General features: G+C 41.1%; 1 protein-coding gene across 1 annotated transcript in view; it reads right to left on the reverse strand.

Annotated features, from left to right (window-relative positions):
• The window catches only part of LOC124071973 (ryanodine receptor 3-like), a 97,171-nt gene that overhangs the window by 36,525 nt on the left and 37,366 nt on the right, over positions 1-23,280 (reverse strand). Inside the window, exons 17-39 of the mRNA XM_046413083.1 lie at positions 22,967-23,085; positions 21,431-21,564; positions 19,814-20,055; positions 19,040-19,232; positions 16,645-16,861; positions 16,445-16,549; positions 13,969-14,072; positions 12,857-12,940; positions 12,371-12,530; positions 11,029-11,176; positions 10,561-10,763; positions 10,084-10,258; positions 9,530-9,738; positions 9,242-9,441; positions 8,956-9,022; positions 8,694-8,854; positions 8,221-8,386; positions 7,590-7,676; positions 6,567-6,793; positions 5,146-5,953; positions 4,544-4,744; positions 2,734-2,836; positions 2,030-2,161 (exon numbers count right to left, since the gene is read on the reverse strand). Coding sequence (XP_046269039.1) covers positions 2,030-2,161; positions 2,734-2,836; positions 4,544-4,744; positions 5,146-5,953; positions 6,567-6,793; positions 7,590-7,676; positions 8,221-8,386; positions 8,694-8,854; positions 8,956-9,022; positions 9,242-9,441; positions 9,530-9,738; positions 10,084-10,258; positions 10,561-10,763; positions 11,029-11,176; positions 12,371-12,530; positions 12,857-12,940; positions 13,969-14,072; positions 16,445-16,549; positions 16,645-16,861; positions 19,040-19,232; positions 19,814-20,055; positions 21,431-21,564; positions 22,967-23,085 — 4,245 coding nt within the window. The remainder of the gene's footprint in view (positions 1-2,029; positions 2,162-2,733; positions 2,837-4,543; positions 4,745-5,145; positions 5,954-6,566; positions 6,794-7,589; positions 7,677-8,220; positions 8,387-8,693; positions 8,855-8,955; positions 9,023-9,241; positions 9,442-9,529; positions 9,739-10,083; positions 10,259-10,560; positions 10,764-11,028; positions 11,177-12,370; positions 12,531-12,856; positions 12,941-13,968; positions 14,073-16,444; positions 16,550-16,644; positions 16,862-19,039; positions 19,233-19,813; positions 20,056-21,430; positions 21,565-22,966; positions 23,086-23,280) is intronic.

The following is a 23,280-nucleotide window of genomic DNA, read 5'->3' on the forward strand; positions in this document are numbered from 1 at the left end:
CATTCATATTTCCCAGAGGATGAAATATTAAAACTTTTGTGAATGCTTAACTTTTCTAACCATCCCTATCTGTCTAACTGCACCATCCGGTCAAAATTTTCTTTTGTCCAATAATTTAGCTTGTGATCGAACACCAACAAAACTGACGACTCTCCCATCAGCCTCAGCTCTGCTGTGGGTTCACTGCTGATTAGTGCATGTTAGCATGCTAACATGTTAAGCTAAGATGGTGAATATGGTAATTATTACCTCCTAACAATTAGCATGTTAGCATTGTGACATTAGATTTTAACGTGGAGTACTCCCTCAAAGGGCAGCTGGTCTGACCTTATGCTGCTGTTGTAAATGCTGTTTATGGAAGCTGTGGTTGAAAGTTGTTGAAGCTTTAATACTGACTACCAACATACACGATACATCATCACAAAACAAAAAAAGAACAAAAAAAAAAAAAAAAGATAAGACACATTAGATAAGAGAATCTACTCTAGCTCCTTTCCTTTCTGATGCCTCCAGCTGTTCCAGAAGTAGATGTGATGCTTCTGAACTGCAGCTGCCACCATCAACCAGCCTCCTATTCAGTCATTATTTAAACAACACCCTTCAGAGACCACTACCCAAAGCACTATTAAAGGAAAATTACACACCACTTTTTTCATCCTGCCTTGCTGCTGGCAGATCAATGTGGCAGTCTTATATACTCTGCATCAGGGTCACACCAAATCCCAGTGGAGAGATTGCCTTTCAGTGTCTGCAGTCAGCAACACATATTTCAGCCCAAATTTATCCACATGCGATTTGGCCACTTGTCATTGGCAGCATTGCTTTCCAGAATAGACAAGGATGGTATGGTGATGGCCAGATTCTCAGAGGGATTTTCAGAAGTACAACCAACTACTTACTTCACATTAGTTAATCTCTATTGTTGCAATTACAGGCAGACATGTGTGTCTTGTTTTATTACCAGAACAAGGTAATTGCTGCATTAAATGGAGACATTTGCCAGTACATAAAACCCAAAATATGAAACAGTGAGCAGCAGTTTCAAATAACACACCGCTTTCCACAGTAAAAGCCAAGACCCCAATGAAATGTATTTTCTTCAAGCTAAGTAATAATTTGTAATCAGCAAGTTGATTGGTGGTCCCTTACACAGAATGGTACTTGAGACAGAAAATTATATACAACTTGTACTGCATTTATACTGTTGTGGCACCCCGGTTATTGAACGCTGTGATTGAAATGGTTTTTTGTTCCTGTGTGAGTGCTCATGTGAAGCTGCGCCAAGTGCATATGTGTGCATATGTGTCTACGGGTCTAATCAGGTGAAGGATTTGGTTTTATCGCCAATGTGTTTCCTCACATCTCCCCTCTCACGTCTAGATGCTCTTCACTTTGGAGCTCCTCTCCTCCACCTGGCTCCGTATTACCACAATGAAATTGAAAAGAAACTGAAATGGAAGAGACTGCCACCCGGTGACTCAGTCCACATGACACTGGCAGACAAATAGAGAGGCAAGGCTGGAGGTGCTAGAGCTGCAGTACAGGACCTCCTGCTTTTACTCCTCTTGTGCTTCTAAGCGACGAGCACAGAGAGCTTGTACAGAACGAGGTTGAAAGAGAACGGCAAGCAGGGAGTAAATGGATAGCCTTGGTGTGAGAGCTTATGCTTTTATGGGAAAGTAACAAACGCTGCACAGGCATTTGATAAACAGAACACAACAACATCCACTTGTGCAAGGACACATTTTTGGACTTATTTGGACTGGAAAAAGTTTGTCATTTCCAAAGCTTTAACTGTTTACTGACTTACTGACCTTGCCACTGTTTCAGCATGTTGCTATGGTTACAAGGACATGACAGGATCAACATTTTCTGGGAGATGAATTTAGATTTGAAATACGGTGATGCTGATGTGTGCATCCTCCAGCCAATCAGAAATTAGTTTCTCACCCAGAATCAGGTATAGTTGAAACAGCATGTGCATCAAAAGTATTATTAAGCAATACAATGAAAACAGTGACTTCCTCACATGGTGCGGCTTGCTCCTTCTCTGTGGGTTCTTCTGCTTTGTGAGACTGGCCTTTGATCTTGTTCACCAGCATTAGGAGGCGACCTCTGATAGATGTATCTTGCTCGTCTTCGTCTTCTTCCATAGGGATTCCTGAACAGCATAAACAGATAGACATGCTATATACATGGAGAGCAAAGCATATTAAAGCAATATCTCTGCCAAGTGTGGACTCAGCCTGTGGGCTCAGCAGACGTGTGTGTGGTGCATAACATGGACAAAATCTTATATTTTTTTGCAGTTGTTTTTTATTGCTCCGTGTATGGAGGCTGCCATGACAGGTCGGCGCATTTGTGGAACGGCCAAGACTGCTATTAGGTCGGTTGTACCACAGAGGGTTTGGCAATTCAATTATTTATCATAACATCAAGATGTCAGAGCAATCTGCGAGGCACTGAGCTGCAAGTCCTCTGCCGAGAGAGACGCCGAGACAGAAAAAGAAATCATTTGTGAGACGAAGTAAAAGGTAAGACAGACAAGGTACAATTACTGTATATACATATATATACATATGTTTTCTATATTTTCCATTTAAAAACCGTTTTCAGTTATCAATCCATGCTGCCTTTGTGAAAGAAGTTCTAAAAACAACTGAAGCAATATAAGATAGCTGTATCAAGTTAAATACAATAAAGAATGTTTTATGATAAAGATCTGCCTCTCACCACAGTGGAGCTGCAGCTGACTGTGAAAATCATACAGCTCCTCCTGGATATCTGTGGGACATGGACAGTCCTCTCCCATACTGAAGTTCAGCAGCATGTTGATCTAAAATGCAGAAACATGAAAGCAGAGACTTTAAATGCATAAACAATGTCTGGTAGCTCTTGCCCTCTTTCTTTAATTTGAAAAGGAATCTGAAGATGATGTGATCTCATTGTAGGATTCAGCTACAGTGGCTCATTCTCCCTCTGCACTCACAGACCACAGGACTCCATGACAAGCCATTAAAGTAGCTGTGAAGCACTGAACTCCATCTCCAGCTGCGACCTTAAAGGGATACTGTGTGTGTGTGTGTGTGTGTGCACTCTCATTGGAGCAATGACACCACAGACAAGAAGGATGAATTTGCCTCAAGGCTTTGTTCAGTACACACACACACACACACAAACAGAGTGCTTCAGGAAACGTTTGGAGCAAGAACCAGCTCTCATTCACTCTGGGAGACAGAACAAAAACGAACACATTCAACAATACAAAAACTAAAAAAATAAAAAAAAAACTTGAAAATGGAAGAGAAGGGAGGGTGAGGGAAGAAATTGCATGTTAGGAAAATTACAGAAGTTATGTAACACCTCTCACTGAATCATATAGTTACGTGCATCATTTGAAGCAGTTAGCCTGCAGGCTATCTCCGCAGTCAGATATTATAGGTTCTTGTTTACTATATCGTCAGATTAATCAGATCTAACTGATACACAGCTCCTGGCATTTACCCCCTGTGGTTGATTTGCACCTTTACGTCACATGAGCGTCAATGAGGTCACATGGCAGACATGTGAGAGATGTCAGAATCACATGAACAGAGGTGTGAATCGTTGGTAAACTGCTGAGCTAAACACAGGGCTGTACTGTAAGCAGCTGAAAAGTGGTGTTAGCATAGATCAGTGGTTACCAGAATTTACAAACTAGTGACGTTGTTTCAGGCCGAGCCTCTCTGTGCAGCCACACCATCCATCTCACACTATACAATACGACACATTGTACATGTCAAAATTAAGTGAAATAATAAAGACCTGTTCTCCATCAACAAAATACTCAGCTCTCTTATGCTTCTTTGCGATGATCTGCAGATAAACAATAAACTTTCAACAAATATTGAATAAAAACTAAAGCCCCTGCGCACTCATGGAAGAAACACAGGTAATTTCATTTGTTTGGATGATTAGATTGATTGATTAGACTGTGTGTTCCTCATTCTCCACTTAGCTTTGCTGCATCTACCTGCATGGGACAAATAAGACTTTTATAATTCTAATCGGTGCGTGGAGGCCTGTGTGTGCACAGCCTTTACATCTGTAAATAGACAAAATGTATTTATTTTGTTCTCTTTAATTTGAAGTATTCATTGACTAAAAACAAGCACACAACTGAGATTTTGCACTATTTGCCTGGCTTTACTAATCCAGAGATTTTAATGTTTATTTAATGTTATTTCTTCCATTTTGGCATTTTTAGAAAAAGTAACAATTTTACAATTTCTGTATTATATAATATATGACAGAAAAATCCAGTTAATGCACATGGTGCCTGGTTTGTAACATGGTGAACTCTTGCTATAGGCTTTGCCTACATATAAGGTGTTTACTGGCTAGACTCTGGGAATTTAGGAATTTTGCAGAACATCATACAATTGGGTGGTGACCTGAAACGTACCCTGAGCTTGTCTGTACATAATAGTTATTTTCTTATCTTTTCTTGTTAGTTTCTTACCACCTTGCCAGCAGCCCTGTGATGACTATGGCTTCATCTCACCTGTTCTTGAGGGGGCGATCTGAACTCTTTGGTCTTCTTTGCAGTAACAGCAGCAGACATGTTGAGGGCCAGCATTAGCTCGTTGTAGCGGAACTTCTGGTTGAACTGCAGCTTGGAGACAAAGTTGTCAGAGAAGGACACAATGGCTTCGATGCGGTGCTTCAGCTCGCAGTCGCAGAAATAATGTAGCAGCTCGCACATCTGGGGAACAGACAAGGGGAGGGGAAAAACAACAAATACAGTTGCATCACTGCTGCACGACTAGACGCAGCTGTTATGAGCAAGTCTGTTAGGAATACATACAAACTGCCTCATGGCTTCACATAATCCCGCTTATCGGAGACATTTTACTCAAGAGATCATTTGTACAATAAGAGACAGAGTCATTTCATGTTTGACTGACTTCTGAATGGGTCTATAACAGTGGAACAGTTATGGAACATGTGACAGAGAGCCCAGCTGTGTTAGTCTTTAAGAGTGGCAATTGCATATGAAGATGTTCATTGTTCATGTTTATTTTACATGTTTTGGTGATTTACCTTCAGTGGTTTACACACACATTTAACATCTTGACACATCTGTTCGTATGTGCTCATTATTACCAGTCGTTTGACGGGCTCAGGCAGCCTCTTCTCCAGCAGTCCTTTCAATGGCTGCTTAGCTTCTTTGGCTGCCTCCTCCTCTCCAGCTTCCACTGCCTTGTCCTCAGCCCCTGTGAGTCCTTCTTTGTCTGTGGCTCCTGTGGCTCCCTCCTCACGTGTCTCTCTGAAAACATTTGGGTCAATGAGCAGTAAGATCTGACGAACGTCCTCACTACCGAGTACGCCCATAGTCAGCAAGGTGCTAATGAGTTTCAAGATCGGCACAAACTGGTACTCCACGCCTCCTCCTACGGGATCTCGGATGTGGTGCCCCCAGCCCTGAACAGCCTCTGTCAACATTGAAATAGCTGTCTCCTTCAGTGCATCCAATGGGACTTGGGGACTATAGAGATGTTGCTCCCGTTTAGTGCTGATGAAACAAGGTGGAGCAAAGTTGAGGCGAGGTTTGAGCGAGGTACTAAGCCCCACCCCTGGTGGGAGGTGTTTTTTGGATGCATCGGAGAAGAGACGGATGGACCGTGTCTCGGCTGTGACAGGGATGATGAACTCGTCTTTCATCATGAGCCGTGCCTCTTTGGCTGTCTCCAGGTGGATGCTGATGAGGACATTGTAGAAGCCCTCCCGTAACATTCCTGACAGGTACTGATTGTCGATGGTGTATAAGAGCTGTGACTGGTCCAGGTGGCTACAGAGGGCATGTGCCACGCGGGTGTTGCCCAGAGCGCAGAGGGCACAGTAGAGCTTCAGGGTATGGTAGTGGAACTTCCTCATGTCCTCCTGCTCAGACAGCTCCATGATGTCGACACACCTTAGAAAAGAAGTGACAGAGGATTAGCGAATCAGTCTATAAATAAAGTTCAAGATCAATAAAGTTCCCTGTGGAGGTTTTTTTTTTGTTTGCATGTGCACTTGAGTGAGGTGATACACAGTCCCGCTAGTGGTTTGACATTGTTCCACTGATCTGGATGTGGTGGCAAAGCACTAAGATATGCAGCAGTACACCAGCAAAAGCAGTGTGAAACAGGACTATCGATAGGATTTAAAATACTCTACGGGGAAGGAAATGAATTCAGCACATTATTTGGAGCTCAAGAACAACAAGTTTTAGTGAATAAGCCTAAAATACGCTTCTTTGCTTTCTTTCCAAGAGTTAGTCAGTCGATCGGCACAAATCTCACGAATGCACAAAAAATTTGAAGCCAGAGGCGATTAGCTTATCTTAGCATAAAGAAGGGAAGGGAAGACTGATTTCAAAATGAATGCTAAACTACATTTCTCACTTCATAGCTCTAGTTTGATTTTTAGTTAGACTAGTATAAATCTTTTCATGTAACTCTCAACAAGAAAGCAAAAATGTCCCAAAATGTCTGACTATTCCTCTGTAATCAAATAAAAGATACATCATAAACCATGTCCTGTACCTGTTTTCCTCAGGTATGTGTACAGCCAACATCTGCAGGGGTTCCACACACTGCACCACCCACCCGTGTCTCTCACTGACCCTGGCTGTTTCCACCTTGAGGAAGATGTTGGGCATGCGGCTCCAAAGCACAGCATTGATGGTCTGCACATATAGACGGGGTGGACACTGGGGCACCGGGTTCTTATGCTCACTCTTAAAGATGGCTGACGACAGAGGCATGGCATTCTGGACAGGGCAAACAGATATGGATGGAGTGATGAAAGGAATAAAATTGAACAGTCTGACTTTCAAGCAAAAGACACACTATTTCCTGAACAAAAAATACAGTCACAATCTGTCAGCAAGTTATTTTTAATGTTTTACATTTCTTGCTTAGTCACACAATCTCCTCTGTTTTCTCCTCAAAACAACTGACACAAGGATGCATCTCTTTGTTGAAGCTCTTGGTGCAGACATTAGCATGCTCAAGATTTAGCAGGGCCAGCTGTACAACATATGTAATATATATATAATATTAATATAACGGAGCCAGTCAGAAGGTGTGTAGCTGCAGGCATAAACTGGCGTGGAAATGGTGCATGTGAATTCATCTGGGAGTGGCTGCCAATCACCTGCCTCCTGCTGCCAATCAGTCCTCTGTATGTGCACCCCAGCTCTTCACTCCAGTCGGATTGTTCAGTTTGCCCAAGTGGTGCTGACACAATGGCCGACATCTAAGCACTTGTCAGTATTTTCCTGGTGTTATTTGAACTCTGTCTAATCCTTTGTTTGTGTGTTTGTCTTCAGGTTCACGTCTTCCTGTGATCTCTGCCTGCCTCGCTCAGTGTCCTGTCAATCAGTTCAGCTGCTGACAGCACAGCGAACTCCACCTGCCCTGCTTTACCGTAACCGTAGCTCAGCTCCTCTAATCATTACCTCACCATCTTTTCATTTAAACTGCACTGAGCTATTGGAATCCCGCTCTGTTTGAGTTCCTGCTTTTGGGCCCACAACTTAAAATGTAACCAATCTGGGACTGTACCTTTATTTTAGCCAGCTCGAACTGGAAGAGGTTAGGGCTGGTGGGTCGCACAAATACGGCAGGGAAAAGTTTGGTGTTTGGTTCCACCTGCAGCAGAGAAAACAGCAGCAACTTCATAACATATCCGAAAAGGAAGTACACATCAAAAGATTGAGGAGCAACAGAACAGCATGACTTGCGGAAAGCAGCTTAATGATGCATCATGAATCTCCACTACTTAGTGTGTGTATATGTGTATAGATCATCCCTGGAAAGTGTCGGCTGGCGGGATGACTCAGCGCCTGGGTGAGGCCTCGCAGAGTTTCAGTGGGGAGAACATAAGAAGATTAAACCCTTCAAAAGGTTCTTTAAGACTTAGCTCTCAGAGTGCATCCGAACAGGCAAAGTATGAAAGTCAACAATACAGACGTCACTGCTGTGTTGTGGAAAATGTGCAAAGAGAGAAGACGAGTTACTCTCAAGGTCAACAGGGTAAACTGCAGGCAAATGGAAAGAGGAGTAGACAGATAGTTTGACAGGTAATGACTTACAGGTGGATGGATGCATAGATGAATAAATGGCAGGCAAATTCACAAGCAAGCTGAAAGGTGACCATGAGTACATACACACACACAACATATATTTTAAGTACCTGGTAGGACGTTGATATATCTTTGCCATTGACGGTGAATGTCACCAGGCCGGTGGCCAGGTCTATGAGACAGCCAATCTCCAGGTCCACGTTGCTGCGACTTGAGGCGTGTGCAGTATTGGTCACATCACCACCCCACACCATGTAGCAGTTACTCCTCTTCACACTATCAGAGTGTCAAATGTTATTCATCTTGTCTCGAACCTGACTTGAACCATCCTGTAAGTAGCTATAAAGTTTTTCTGATCAATTGTGACGTCTTATATGTTACGTATTTTATATTACTACAACTGTGTTTCATGATAGTGTCTATCATTATCTGTTCATATAGCGTCCTCTGCTTTTGGAAGTTATTGACAAAAACATGAATAAACATTTATAATCTGCTTAAAACAATATTATAGTGTGTTACAGAACATTCAAGCATTGTTGAAACACGAGGGCGAAAAGAAGTGGAGTTTTTCTCTTTTCACCTCTCATGCACTCGTCCTCGCTCGTCACCCAGGGTTACGGTGACTGTTCGGTTTTTACTAAGATTGAAGTTGTTGCTATAGTAATGGTAGTCGGGGGTAACCCATCCAACCCACACGCCAGAAGGGTCCTGACCAGCAAAGACCCTTACAGAGTGGTAGTACTGAAACGACACAGGCAAGAGTTAGCCAACACTGCAGGTGTTGCAACAAAATGGTACTAAAATAAACAATACTACTAAAACAATAAAGGGTTAATCAATACCATAGTGATGCTGCTGTAGTCCACTCGTCTACTTTCATCACTGTGCCTTACTGATCTCAACGGATATCTATCAGAAATTACAGTCAACAGATGATCATCAAGTACAAATCAGTTGATGAATAGCTCTGGTGGGCTGAAAAATGTTCAGAACTGTTATTAGATGGCTGGTGAACCAAACATCTTACATCACAACACTGTTACTTCAAACATTTGCTTAGGTGAACATGGTAAGCACTGGAAGGAGCTGCTTGATGATATAAATTCATGATTCTGATGAGGTTAGTACCTGTGTTTCACTTTAAGGGTGTCGTCCTCGTGGACTCCGTTCATGTCTATAACAGGACTGGGTTTGAAGACGGAGTGGAACTCTACAGGCATGCTGAGACGACAAAAGACCATGTCAGCGTTACTGTTCTGGGTGCCAAACGTCTTGTGGGTGACTTTAAGACATGGGGGGCTGTCGACAGTGCCGTCAATCCTGGTTACCTACACATAAGAGAAAAGTCTCTGCATTTATCCGATGACCACTTCTACGATTTTATACCGACAAGAATTTCACTGCTTTTGTCCTTACTGCGATGTGGTTGTGGTCCTTCGGCACGTTGACAAAAGTAGGCAAACGCTTGCTGAACCACATGGTGACCTCTCGGTTCATGTTAACGGCAAAGGGCTCAAATCCTTCCTGAAGGCCGCACATGGTGTAGTACTTGAAGGTGCTAGCGTCTTTCCCTAGATTCATGCGACCCACCTGAGCCAGACCTAGACTACACACTGGAATAAAGCCTGAAGGACAGCCGGAGGAAGTCAAAGAGGGAGAGGGAAGAGAAGCAGGTGAAGGAGGGAATAAAAAAGCCTTTAAGAACACACACAGCAGGAGGGAGAGGGAAAATCAATCCAGCTTTTTCAAAAAGGCATATTACAAGTGTCACATTAAATAAGGGTGATTTTGTTACAGGGAGCCACTTATTTTTCACTTATATCATCATCGTGGCCATTCTCATGCTCTTTGCTCCGCATGTGAGGGCTTTATTACAAAAGATGAACAACACTTTCTACAGTAACCTTATCAGTCTGACACTGCCGACCTCAAGCTTCTACAACTGGCTCTGTTACCACACACTTTCTCACCATCCTCAGTTTCAAAGTCAGTGAAGCAGAGTTCGGAGCCCTTGGTGGTAATGAGGATCTCTCCATTAAGGGTGAAGATCATAGATTTGTCCTCCATGTTGATCATACAGCCAACCACATCCCCCGCGTGCCAGCACCGCCCGAACAAACGGCTGCCCATATTTAGACAGTGACCCTATATACAAAACAAATGAGCAGATTATAGCCTATTTATGACAAAAAATGTCAGTATATCCTCAGTTTTAGTCTTTAAAACAAATATCATGACTGAAATTACTGAAAGAACTTTAAGTATTTACATAAACGAAAAGAAAACACAAAAAAAACTTGATCCAACAATATTACAACCTCACAGTGTTTAAAAAAAAGTTAAGCTTTAGGTTTGGATCCTTAATGATCTTTTCTGTGGAGTAATCAACATAAACTGCACCACACAATGTGAAAGATTATTTCAAACTTGATCAAGATCCAGCTCACCCTGTATCCATCAAAGACGAAAGCCAGCTCATCTGTGCCAAGCTCCACGTCTGGCTTACATCCAGGTCTGGCCCAGCCCACTCTCATGTCTCCTCCAGTCACAGCCTCAAATTCAAAGTACCATTTTCCAGTCTTTACCGCGTACGTCCTCTCTACTCTGAAGAAGCGGACTTTGTCAATGCTGAGCCTCTCAACCACTTGTCCTATTGGGTGGAAGGGACACAACGTTAGGTTGTAGAACTATCAGAATCGTCTCCAACAAATAAGAAAACCAGTAATGGAAACATTAATTGCCAAATAGTCTGTGCGCGAGGTTAAATTATCATTTTATGCCCTTATTTTATAGACTGAAATACCTCACACTAGCCTGGATATAACTCTGGGAGGAGCATTGTATCATGTGTTGTATAATTTGAACGCCTTTGCATTTCAGTACGCAAGGGTCAAACAAAAAAGAGTCAAACTCACCGCCTTCCTGGTCTGAGGGCTCAATGTTGTACCCGTAGCCAATTAGAGTGCGGATAGCCTCCCGCAGGCTGTCCCTGTTCGACTTCTTGGTGCGCTCATCCAGAAGAACGTAGGGAACCAGGCGAGGGTTACGCTTACTCTTCAGATCCTGCAAGGAGAAGAAAACTGAATGTAGTGTCTCATCAGTTGTAGGCCAACTGTTGCGTTTGGTACAATTGCGCTGTCAATCCCTGTAATTGAGAAGTTAATTAGTCATTTACTGTTATTGCTTCATCATGTCCTCCATGTTTCCCGTGGTATTTTCCATAGCAGTAGTCTCACAGGGGCACAACCATGGAAGTATCATATTAATGCAGTACTACTTGAGGGATTTGTGGAGCTTAATTTGAAATCCTGTGCTGGTTATGGAGATCACAGGCTTGTTTGTTTGGTCTCTCATAACAGCTTCTCCGAAATCACTAAAGGGCTTAATTGAAAATCTTGTGGCATTTTTCCAAAGCCCTGGTCAGTTAATGGCTCCCAATTTATGAACTATGAACCAGAGAGTTTAGACAAACATCTACTTTTCAGTGTTTCACCAAGATGATATAGCTGAGGTAAGTTTAACTGGTCAAATAAATAACACATCAAATAGAGAGTTTGTAATTATAATTATAGGTAAAAATAGGTAAAAATATACCTCTGAAAATAAATAAAAACACAATAAATGAGTAGCCTGAAGCATGTAACTGCGTGAACTGACCTGCTCAGCTGCTTATAATGGCTTAACTGGCAGAGCAGGGACAATTAGAAAAGTGGTCAGTTTCCACTGACAGGACGTGTCTTCTAAGTTGACGCAAATTCACCTACTGATCAATCTGAATCAGTCTATCATCAGACTAATCAGACAAGTTCAGTTTTCACACATATATATATATCATATCTTGGGTGAAAATAACAACACAGAATATATGATTTCCAGTCAGTGTGTTTCATCCACTTTCACAGCAGTAGTATCAAAAATGCACCACAAGAGTAATCAACAAAAGCAGCAAGCAGCATCTTGAGTTTCAGCACTTGCTCATCAGCAGATAAGAAGAGGTGAGTATGTTCTGCACAATATGTTCGGTGTCTCGTTGCCCTTTACTGCACACCACCTTGCTGCATATTGAATAACGACATGTAGCTGGGAAAAGTCAGGCCAACAGTCTGTCTGACACATGCACTTGTGAGGTATAGACTGTATGGGAGGTGAATAAATGAACCATGAAGCTGAAACTGAGAACATAAAAAATACCACAGCAAAGCTGGAAATACTGTATTATGTTATTTTATATACTACCGTATATATAACCCATTGTACCTGCTGAATGCCATAGGTCCAGCCCTGCTTGATGCGGTCCTTGGCCCACACATTGTGTGCATTCTCTGCCAGTTTGTCCACCAGCAGTTCCTGACCTGAAGTCAGTTTGATGTCGGACAGGTCCAGAGGAGATGGTTTATAACCATTGGACATCATGTAGCTTCAGGAAAAAGTATAATGAAAAAGGGCTTCCCCTCAGTTATTAAAGTAATAAAGGGTAAATCCACCATGACTAGTTTACCCGCATTTATAGTATGATATAAATGTTTATGGCAGTATTTACAGAAACATTAAATATCCTTGTTGTCACATTGTTTTTTCTGATGAACATAGCCTGGGTTCACACACCTTTTGATTTACCATTTCATCTTTGCTTTAAAGGCTTAAAATATTATACAAGCTACAAGCAGTTTTCTAAAAGTGCGATCTGAATTAAAACAGAACTTTAAAGAAATTCGTACGGTAAATATAAGCATGTACACTTACTTCTTGGGGAGTTTTATCTTTTTGAGAGATGCCTCAGCATTTGGATTGACCTGAACTACACGACAGCCCAATGCCAGCAGGGTCCTTCAGGGAAAAACAACATAAAAGTGAGTGAACAAATGAGGCTTGTCTGCAGATTTTGCTCAGTCCACATCCTGACAGTAAGTGTAGATCCAAAAGCAACGATAGAAGGGTTGGGTGTGTTCAAATGCAGCAGTGATGTGTTCAATTGTGCATGTCCTAATCTGTCAAGAGCAAAAAAGGCCAAAGAATACCCAGAGGAATCCACTGGCTGTGAAGAGCTTTTGACAAATATTCTTCACACCTTGTGAGAGGACAAAGTGACAGGAAAAATTAGTTTGATGTCACTCAAGAATCCATCAGTGTCACCCAGATGTGTGTCCAACTGCCACAGCTTAATCACAGCAAACCTCAATGTGCCATTTAAATAGCATTTATGTAAAGCACTTGTAATAAGTCTCACTGGGACCTTTATGGGGAAAACCCAAAGTGTAGTGCAGAGCGCTGACGAGGTGGAAAACAACCAGGAAGACTTGTTTGTTTGAGCAACATGGCAAATGGAAATTTCCTAACCATAAAATCATCCAACAATATTAAAACAATGTTGCAACTGGTTAATGAATGTCTTGCTTATAGAGAAAACAGTATTCAGTGTACTGTTCAGTATTGTTTGTCCTGCCACTAAATGCAGTTACACAGAAGTTAGGGCAAATACAAGCAGACATGCAACTGCGTTTACTCTTTTCTGCAAGTAACACACTGAAAGATCTGCATCTGCAAGTTAGTCATTAGAGTAGCGTATGAGATTTCAATATTACCGTATCAACCAAGTGAAGTTGTTCACTGTTCTATATCCTAAATATGACATACTCACATAATATTACACGTGAGGTGGCTGACTGAATGAGTCCTACTGGGTTTACATGTACCTCTGTAAATGTATGTGATGCTCCGACTTAATAAATAAAATGCAAAAAGTTATTTTATATTTTATTGTAATTAATCTGCCTGTTTCTTTCTTCGACTCTGTTTCACAGTCTTCAAAAAATGAAAGCACCGTGGAGAAAATCAATCCACACTGCTGAACGTACTTCAAAGTTTCTGTTGACATCTGCAGATTGTAGTTCTTTTCGGTTTCTGGCAGCTTGGAGAAATCCACCAGGCACGGATGTTGCCGCTTATTATCATCTCTTATCTGTGCGGCAAAAGAACAGTCACAAAAACAATATTACAACTTTCCTTTGTTGCCTGCAATTTTGGTCCACAGTAACTATGTGTATGTAAAGTTTACTAAATGTATGCATATGAAATACACAGCCTTGTGAGTCGGTGTCATTGTGAGCCAACAACAAGAGAGGGATGTGGTTTAAATACAGGCTGCTACTGGTCGCAGTGATAAGACAGTCTACTCTAGTGAACATGTTATGAGAGAGGAAGGGGAACATGTTTTCTTGGGGGAGATAGAAAGGTGTATGACTAGAATACCAAGTGAGCGGTGTAGGGCCTCTCTGGAGACTGCACCTTATGCCAAATAATCCCTTTGGCAATGCTGCTCAGAAGAGGCGGCACAACAATGGCGGATGTTTACCAAGGAAACATGCAGGGCTATGTGGAGATATGCAGCTGTGTGTGTGTGTGTGTGTGTGTGTGTGTGTGGCTCCAATGAACACCATTCAGCTCTTTTGTGAATAGTACAAAACCTCTACGGAAATGTGGCAGCTCTTCCTCTGACAGAATTACATTCATGGAAGAAACAATAAATGAAAAAGGTGTTTTCATGCAACCAGGGCTAAATAACAAACAGTAGTTTGCTTATTCCTTCTGCTGCAGGGCATCTACTGTGACTGCTGCTGTAATTAATCACAATGAACGAAAACTACAGGATGGGCTGCAGTGTAACCACATGAGCTATATTAAGAAAAACTAAACAACAAAAACAATGTTAGATTTTGATGTCTTCATGCTAAACGAAAGATTCTGTTGAGGTGACGGGAAGGATGACGGCTTGTCTACAAGTGACAGTATTAGTAACAGAGAGGTGGGCTCTGACATGTACATTTGTATTATAAACATAAGAGCTGTGTTCCACGTTGTTTTTGTGTTGTCATCTGTTCCTTTAAGGGCAAAACAGGTCATTTTGGGGTGGTCCTTTAGCTAACGTATAATAAATCAATATCAGTTTTTTGAGAGTCTAAAAGGCAAATTGTTCATGTTTTTTTCTGTTATGACTCTCATCAACTGCAGGTATTTGACTTATATAAAAGAAATATACAATTAAAGAATATGAAAGAATGGTGACAGTGTTCAACTGATCATATTCAGAACATATGCTAGGCTTTCTACTTTTGTCTTTATGGGATTCAAACAAGTTTTGAGGGAATTATTGGAGATTTTGGGAAATTCACCTTCTTGAGAATGCAGTCTGTTAAGTATTAAGCTACAAGCTGATGATGTTAGCTTAGCATAAATAAAAGAAATATGGAGAAACAGCTAGTCAGTTCCCTAGTTCCCTCCACAGAAAAAAAAACTACCAACTGCCAATTGGGCCAAGTGTTTCTCTCAGTTTCCAGTATTTATTGTTACAATAAGCTAAGCTAGATGATGGATCTTCTGTTATAACTCTCAGCAACAAGCATATTGTCAACAATGTCCACAATGTTGACTATAACTGCATCAAAAAAAGCAAACCATAGGTTTCAATTATGTTTAAAGAATCAACAAAAAGTCTTTTAAAGAAAAAAATAAATGCAGATACTTAAACTACAGGTTTTTCTCTTGGTTCATTGATGCACTGAAATTGCAAACACCCTGTTCTGCCCTTTGGTGAAACAATACTTTGTAAGTCATGACTTACATTAAAACACAGACACAATGATTTTACTACCTACAAACTATAATGAAACATCTAAATTAGGGCTGTCACAATATCAGATTTTTTCTACACGATCATCATAGCTAAGCATCGGTCAAATTCATCTTTACTTTGTTTATTGTGTATTTGGTCGCTCTTTGGCAAATGAAATACACTCAAAATTAGAGTGAATTGAGGAGAAGTGAGGGTCTGTAGCCAAAACTGTACAGGAGTGTGCAAAAAGAACAATGACACTTAATGAATAGTGAAAGGCCACCAGGTCCATGATGTTACCATTTGTGTATTGTTAACACAGTGTCAATATTTCATTTTCAAATATATCATCAATACTGGCATATCGCGACACCCCTAATCTAAATGAATGATATGAGAAGCATTGTGGGACATGGAAAATGAGAGTGTTCTTTCCACTTACCCTCTTTTTTGGTGTGAACCGCAAATTATAAAAGAGAAAGCAAGATGACGTACAGGCTTCTGATGAATCAATCCTAATACTGCTAGCAACTAACGCATTTAAAGCTGGTCTTTAACTCAAACTTGTTAAGAGAAAGTGATTTGATCAATTGTGATGTTTTTGGGGGGTTTTTTTTGTCCACAAACATGGCAAAATGTATGGATTATGCTTTATATCTTCCAATCCAGAGTGATGATTTGCAGTAGCAGCATCATATAAGAAAAATGTGCATATTCCTCACCTTTCCATACGACCAGCCAAGCTCAATTTTATTCATGCCCCACAGCTCGTGGATATTCTCTGCTAGTTTGTCTCGAACCTTCTCTAAATGAAGAGGCATAACAATCTGAAGAGACAGGGGAAAACAAGTTAAACAGTGAATGGGTTGTTACCATGTTGATCTTAAGAACCAGCCCTCTGATCTTCTCCTGTTCAGTTTACCTGGCTAGTTTCAACAGGTGTAGGGATGAAGGAGGCCTGCGACAAGAACTGTGGGGTGCCCAACAGATCTCGGACTCCATCCACATCCCTCTTGTACTCTTTCACCGGCTCCACCTTCATCTTCTCTTTTGGCAGCAGGGCTTCAAAACACGGAGCGTAACTCGATGGAGGCAAGAACTTAAAGTCACCATGTCGACCGCCCAACAGGAAACGCACCCTAACAACATAAAATGTTGGTCATCTGTTGTCTTAATCTATTATTTAACACACTAAAATGAAGCATAAACTGTAAATTCAATTATAAGTGATAATCACACAGCTATTAATGAACGAAGCGGCCAGTGAAAATAAAACAAACCATGCAGCTAAAAGTTACTGCTTTTTCCTCCTCTTCGATTTGTTCCAGTCTCTGCTCTAACAGGGACAAGTTTAGCTGTAAGACTGAAAAAAAAACAGTCTCAGGCCATCACTGTGAAGAGGCTCTCCTGAGGATGCCCAAAAATAGCTGCTCAAGTAGTAGTGGTGACGAAACCAAGCCCATTCTGACTACAGCCCTCAATTATTGAAGAGTGCAAGATTGGGGCTGTCATTTCCTGCCACGCTCAAACCCGTGGAGATGTTCACTCTGTTCAGTGGGTCAGGTGTCATAACCCACACAAAAATGGTTACATGGCGGTACTTTCCATATGAAATGGTGAACGTTTACTCTGCAAATCATAAACAGTAAGAGATAAAACACAAGAGTGTGCTTTAACTCAAGATCAGATTTGGTTTACAGTTAATGTTATATTAACATAAAATAATAAGTAAAGCTTTCAGATTTTAACCATTGAGTTGTGAAAAGAAGCTGATACTGATGGAATACCACCAGTATTGTTGGAGGAAGATGGCTGTCTACAGTGGAGTCAGCAGCATCAATGACTGTGATGCAGGGGAATTACCTAACTAAATCAAGCAGACTAAAAAGAGCCACCTTGGGATCTGTGGTTCCTGTTTTCTCCAAACTGAAAAAACCCTTTGAAACTGTGGCTACACAAGGTGGATTAAACAAACTTTGAGAGGCTCTTCTATTAAGTCATTTTTATATGTAAAAAAAAAAAATTATAATAAGGCTGTTAAATGTGCCCAAGTTTTTAGTGTAGAAAACATGAATTGATCCGAGGAAAATAATCTTTTTTTCCACTTTTCCTCTTGCGTCACCATGATGTTGACATTTTTGTTTTTTATTGAAATGACTCAACCACTGCTGTACAGATAGCCATGGAATTAGGTACATGTCCATGTGCATGTCCCATCGGGATGAATTATAAAAAACTCTGGTGATGCCTGATTTTTTCATCGATTCGATCATCAGATCATTTTAACATGTCCCACCCTTTGGTTTATTTCAGCAACAAGTTAACTAAAAGGACTGGGTATTACAATCCCTGCTAGGTCAGCACTTGCTTCGAATTGGCAATGACATCCGCACACACTCTTGATGGTGTGGCTTTCAGAAGACCATGATGTTCTTCACCCATGCGACACATCATCAGTTGTGTATAACCCATATGTAACACATATATCTGGTTAACATTCTCATTGTGAGCATGTCGAGGTCAGTATTCAGCTCAATGAATTACTGTGCCTAAATAGAGCCTCACCGAGCAGTTGCAGGCTCTGTCGTGTTCACTGATGAAACAAATTCCAAATGGCCTCAGAAGATGAATTAAATTAGGACAAACCCAGCATCTTTGAACGGCAACAACATGTTGCTTTAATGTTGTCTATCCTGATTCCTCTCTGCAGCACAATTTGCTGAATCACATGTGACACACTCTCAATTCCCTCTCCGCTGCTCATAAGCCATCAGGTATGGTATTATATTTTTAGAATTCATTTTCATCAGGCACCAAGGAATGAGTTCACTTTCAAACAGCTTACATGACCATCTAAAATCAGACTAGTCTCTTGATATCAGGTGTCTCTGGGCTTCAGAGAGTGAAATCTGGTAATGTGAAATGCTGCTTTGCTCCACAATGTCACAGTCAATCATGGAAAAACTGCTGGAGCTTGAAATTCCATTTGAAAGTCTTGTCAATCACACTATCTGTGGCCACAATGGCAACAGAGCAGAGTATGAAGCCAGCATATTTTACCTGTATCCAATCCCAAGGCCTTGAGGATTAATGAATTTGAACCAGAGTGAGTGGGTAGATTAGATGGATTTCATGCGAGTAGTGTTTGCATGAGTGTAGGTGTGTTGTTCCCACAATATATTTATGTTGCATATTTCTTATGACTTGGGCTTGTCTTTCTCATCTGATCTACGCTTGTGCTTTGCTCATTATCCAGGAATTTCAGGGGGGTCTGTTCGTCTCAGACAACTTTCAGGAGAAAACAAATAGACACTCACTTGACCCCTGCAGAGAAGCTGACAACAGGGAAGAAGAGCCCGTCTGTGTTGAAATTTTCAAACATGCCCTGAACAGGCTGCCCGTTGATCCTGAAAGAGATGCTGGGAGCGCCCAGGTCCAGACAACAGCTAACCACATCCTCTGAGGTCAGGATGTGCTGGTTCAGGGACGCCACTGCCCGCGGGATACGACCTGTCAGACACACACATACACACAAAGTCGTGTTTCCATCATTTTTGGGGACATTACATACACTTACATTCATTTCCTGGAAACTTACTCTAACCATAACCATTACTTGCCTAACCCTAACCTTTACCCAGACCTTAATCTAAACCTCAACCTAAACCTAACCTTAAACCAAGTCTTCACCCTAAAATGTAATCATTTACCCATGGAGACTTGCATTTTGTTCCCATAAGGTAGGTAAGTCCCCACGTGTAGCAGTGGAAACAGGTTTTTGTCCCCACAAAGTAAGAAAAACACGCACACACACACACACAATGTGACATATCACCCAGTGAGTGATGCTGGCACAGATCAAGTGTCTCACACTCTCTCACACACACAGGATTGAACACAGATTTGTAAACACAAATTGTGCACACAAATACACACACTCTGGGCAAGGAGATCGTCTCTGCAGGGTACTGGTTCTGTCTAGACACAACCTGGCTTTAGCCCAGGATTACCACTCATCTTTAATACATTAGCTCATAATGATATGAGCTGAGTTACACACACTATCACAGAATTTTCTTCCTCTCACTGACCTGACCAGAGGTGGAGTCCATCAAAACCAAACGAGTAGAGGTCATCACCGACTCCATTGCCTCCCCATCCCTCTCCTCCTCCAGGGTACGGAGCGTAGCCTTTGGTGTTGGCCCAGCCCACCCTCAGATGAGAGGGCTCGCTTGTTACAAAGTGGTCCACCTGGTCAATCATCAGCTCATAGTACCACTTTTTATACTGAGCTGAGCCCTCGCTCACCCCCAGGAAGATGTTCGGTCTCATACTGGCAATGAAGTGAAACATGAAGTCATTAGCTATCCCTCAGAGGAAGAGAGATACTTCTCATATTCTTTTGTAATGTTTTTTTTTTTCAGAATTAATGAACAAGTTTGCCTTTAGGACATGATAATTCAATTTGCTTCTAATGTATTTTGTTCAGGAAGTTCCTAAAAAGTGTCCATATCTTGAAACAAAGTAGAGCAAAGCAGATCATTTCTCTAGCGTCAAGACAATGAGCCAAAGAGATTTGGAAGATAAAATTTGACTCAAAATTGTCTCACCCTCACCAAAATGCTCCTTGTCATTGTACAAAAACTTGAAATTAAAGAATAATACAAGATAACACAAGATAACACAAGATTTAAAGGCCAAGTACATACTCAGCATACAGTGTTTTAATATCCATATCTTCACGTTATGGTGAACATACATGGTCTAAGGCCCAGTTTGAAGACCGTGTTGTTATTGTCTAATACTGGACAGTAGTTTAAGAAGTGTACCATGTACACTCACCCACACATTTGTAGCACTGGACTGTAGCACTACTTGTAGTGTCAATGTCACAAAGTAGAAATCACTAAATGCTAAACAGTTGACTAAATTAAAACAAATTGCACCACACAAGCTAGCTCTTACATAGAATTTAGTTGGTAATAAACACACAGTAGGTAATCTCTGTAGTCTCTCAATCAAAACAATGAAAACAAGAAAACACAGTTTGATGATGTCATCAACCAGTGTGGAATTGTTGGAGATCATCGCCTGTATTGTCATCTAATTTTTAGACATTTTAAAGTGTAAACCTTTAATTACATCTTCCACATCTGCTTCTTCGAGACAAAGCTGATGTTAGCTTGCTCATCTATAACCTGTTTAAAAGAGTGAATACTCTTACATCTGATTATTAGCACTATTTAATATTGATCAAATTGTGAAGAATAACGTGTCATACCTCAAATTACGAAATGTTATGCTCTCGACTATAAGACCAACTAAATTCAGCTAGGTTAGCAATATCAGATATTCATATTCAGTCACTTTGAAACTATATTAGCCCTAAAACATACACATTTTCTCAAGATGATACCTTCATCTACAAAAGATACATTAAAAATAGGAATGTGCAATATATCTACATGGATGACAACATACCTGATACATTACTTGACTCCCTTCAACTGTTATATTTTTGAAGCTATGCAACAGCTTGTGATACTATGATGCTACTTCCTTTTATTCCTAGCTTCAATAGTGCAATCAAATTTAAAGTAGTAAATGCATTGCTTGAGTTAAAAGTGTAGATTAATTAAAAAAAAATAAAACAAAACATGAGAAGCGTGATGTTGCCAGGAGGTGTGGTGCGTGGATAGCTTTCTGACCTCTGGACATCATTCACCAGCTGGGTTTGCAGCAGCAGATCTCTCTTGGGCAGCAAGTGATCACAGATTAGGTTCTGATTGGTTCGCACAGCAACACCATTACACACACACAGCGAGCAGAGCACATCCAGAATCTAAAAAAGAAAGTGTAGGCACCAAGGGGGAAAATAAGCAACAATATCGGGAGGGAGAGCACAACAGTTCCCCAATAACGTTGACCTTGGTTGCCCTATTAAACCCTGGAGATGATTTTATAACTTTCCAGAAATTACTTATTAGCTTTGCCCTAATCACTGTCTAGGTTGTTGCTCTAGGGGCAATCTCTTTCCATGCACCCACTGCATAATTACTCAGAGATGCTTAATGGGGGTAGAAACATGTGCAATAATATCCCTTTGATGTTAGTTTAACAAAGCCTTAGAATTAAATGGACCGGGACGCCCAGCCAAGGGTGACAGGCCAAACTAGCCTCTGCTTTATTATTGGCCCTTTTCTCCTGCTTTTATAGCAAAATGACAACATTCATGCCAAATTATGACCCAAGCCAGCTGACTGCCTGCTCCTGATCTCATTTCACTGTTAACCTGATTGATTCATGATGAGCACACTCTGCAATAAAATCCCCCAGGAGCCTTCTGTCAGAGATGGAGTTTGGATTCTGGTAGAAAGTAAGCACAATGATTTAGTAGCTGAAGAGAAGAAGTGGTGACAAAGAGGCCCATGGGGAACTGTTGTGGAAATGAATGTGCATCCAGTGAAGCATTTTGGCAAGCCTAATGAGGAAAGAACTGGAGATGACTGGATGCAAGATAAGCAAGTTCTTTCAGTGATTGTTAGGTGCTTTCTTGCTTGACTCGCTTGCTTGTTTGTGACAACATCCAAGTTACTGGTCTTATTTCAGTATACATCTTATAGGTACAGTTTAAGATTTTGGAAAATACAAACATCTGCTTTTGCACCATGACTTACACGAGCAAATTGGTACCACTCTCTTTCCTTTTTTAAAAACAGAGATGGAACCAGCAGCTGGTTAGCTTCTGGTTAGCTAATATCACGAACAGAAACCGGGGAAACAGCTATTCTCTCTCTCCCCATTAGCTTTCAAAGTCTACCAAGCAACCTCTAAAGCTCACAAATCATCACATTATATCTCATTTGTTTAATCTGTAGAAAACCTCACTGTATAAGAAACAATTTGCCATCTAATGGGTTTTTCATGCAGGACTACTTATTGTCCAGGAGCAGTTGCCAACCACCCTCAACCAGCTGAGACTCCAGGAAGTCACTGGTGTAATCTGAGATGGAGATGCTAGAACCCAGATTTTGTTATCTTTAAAAAGAGCTAGACTATCTTTTCCCTTTCTTTATCTTAAACTGAGTTACTTGACTGCAGGCTTAATCCTATATCCCAAAATCTCTTTTCTAATTTGCAGTTTCCTCCCATGGTACTGTATTTTCAGTATGTTGATTCTTTTCATCTCACCTATCACACCAAATTAACACTTGACTGTGGCAGCACTACTTGCTGCTACTCACCTTGTGGTTGCGCCCATGCTTGTAGAGCAGTGATATGATGGACTTGATGTGTCCTCTCTGGATGATGTTGAGGGCCTCGGGGCTCTCAATTAAAATGCAGTGCAGAACTTCCAGGATGCCTGCATAGACGCAAATTCATCAATTAGTTAACACCCGCAGAAGAGAAAGACACGCCAGAGGACGCTTGTCAATGAGACATCCAGTCTACATAGATCAGCAGGGAGCACTCACTGCTGCTGGTACGTTCGCTACTACACATTCAAAAGGTAGAGGTACCTATAGAATTTTTAAGCAAGCAGTGTCATCTTTTTTAT

The sequence above is a fragment of the Scatophagus argus genome, chromosome 15 (assembly GCF_020382885.2).
Source record: "Scatophagus argus isolate fScaArg1 chromosome 15, fScaArg1.pri, whole genome shotgun sequence".
Classification (NCBI taxonomy): domain Eukaryota; kingdom Metazoa; phylum Chordata; class Actinopteri; family Scatophagidae; genus Scatophagus; species Scatophagus argus.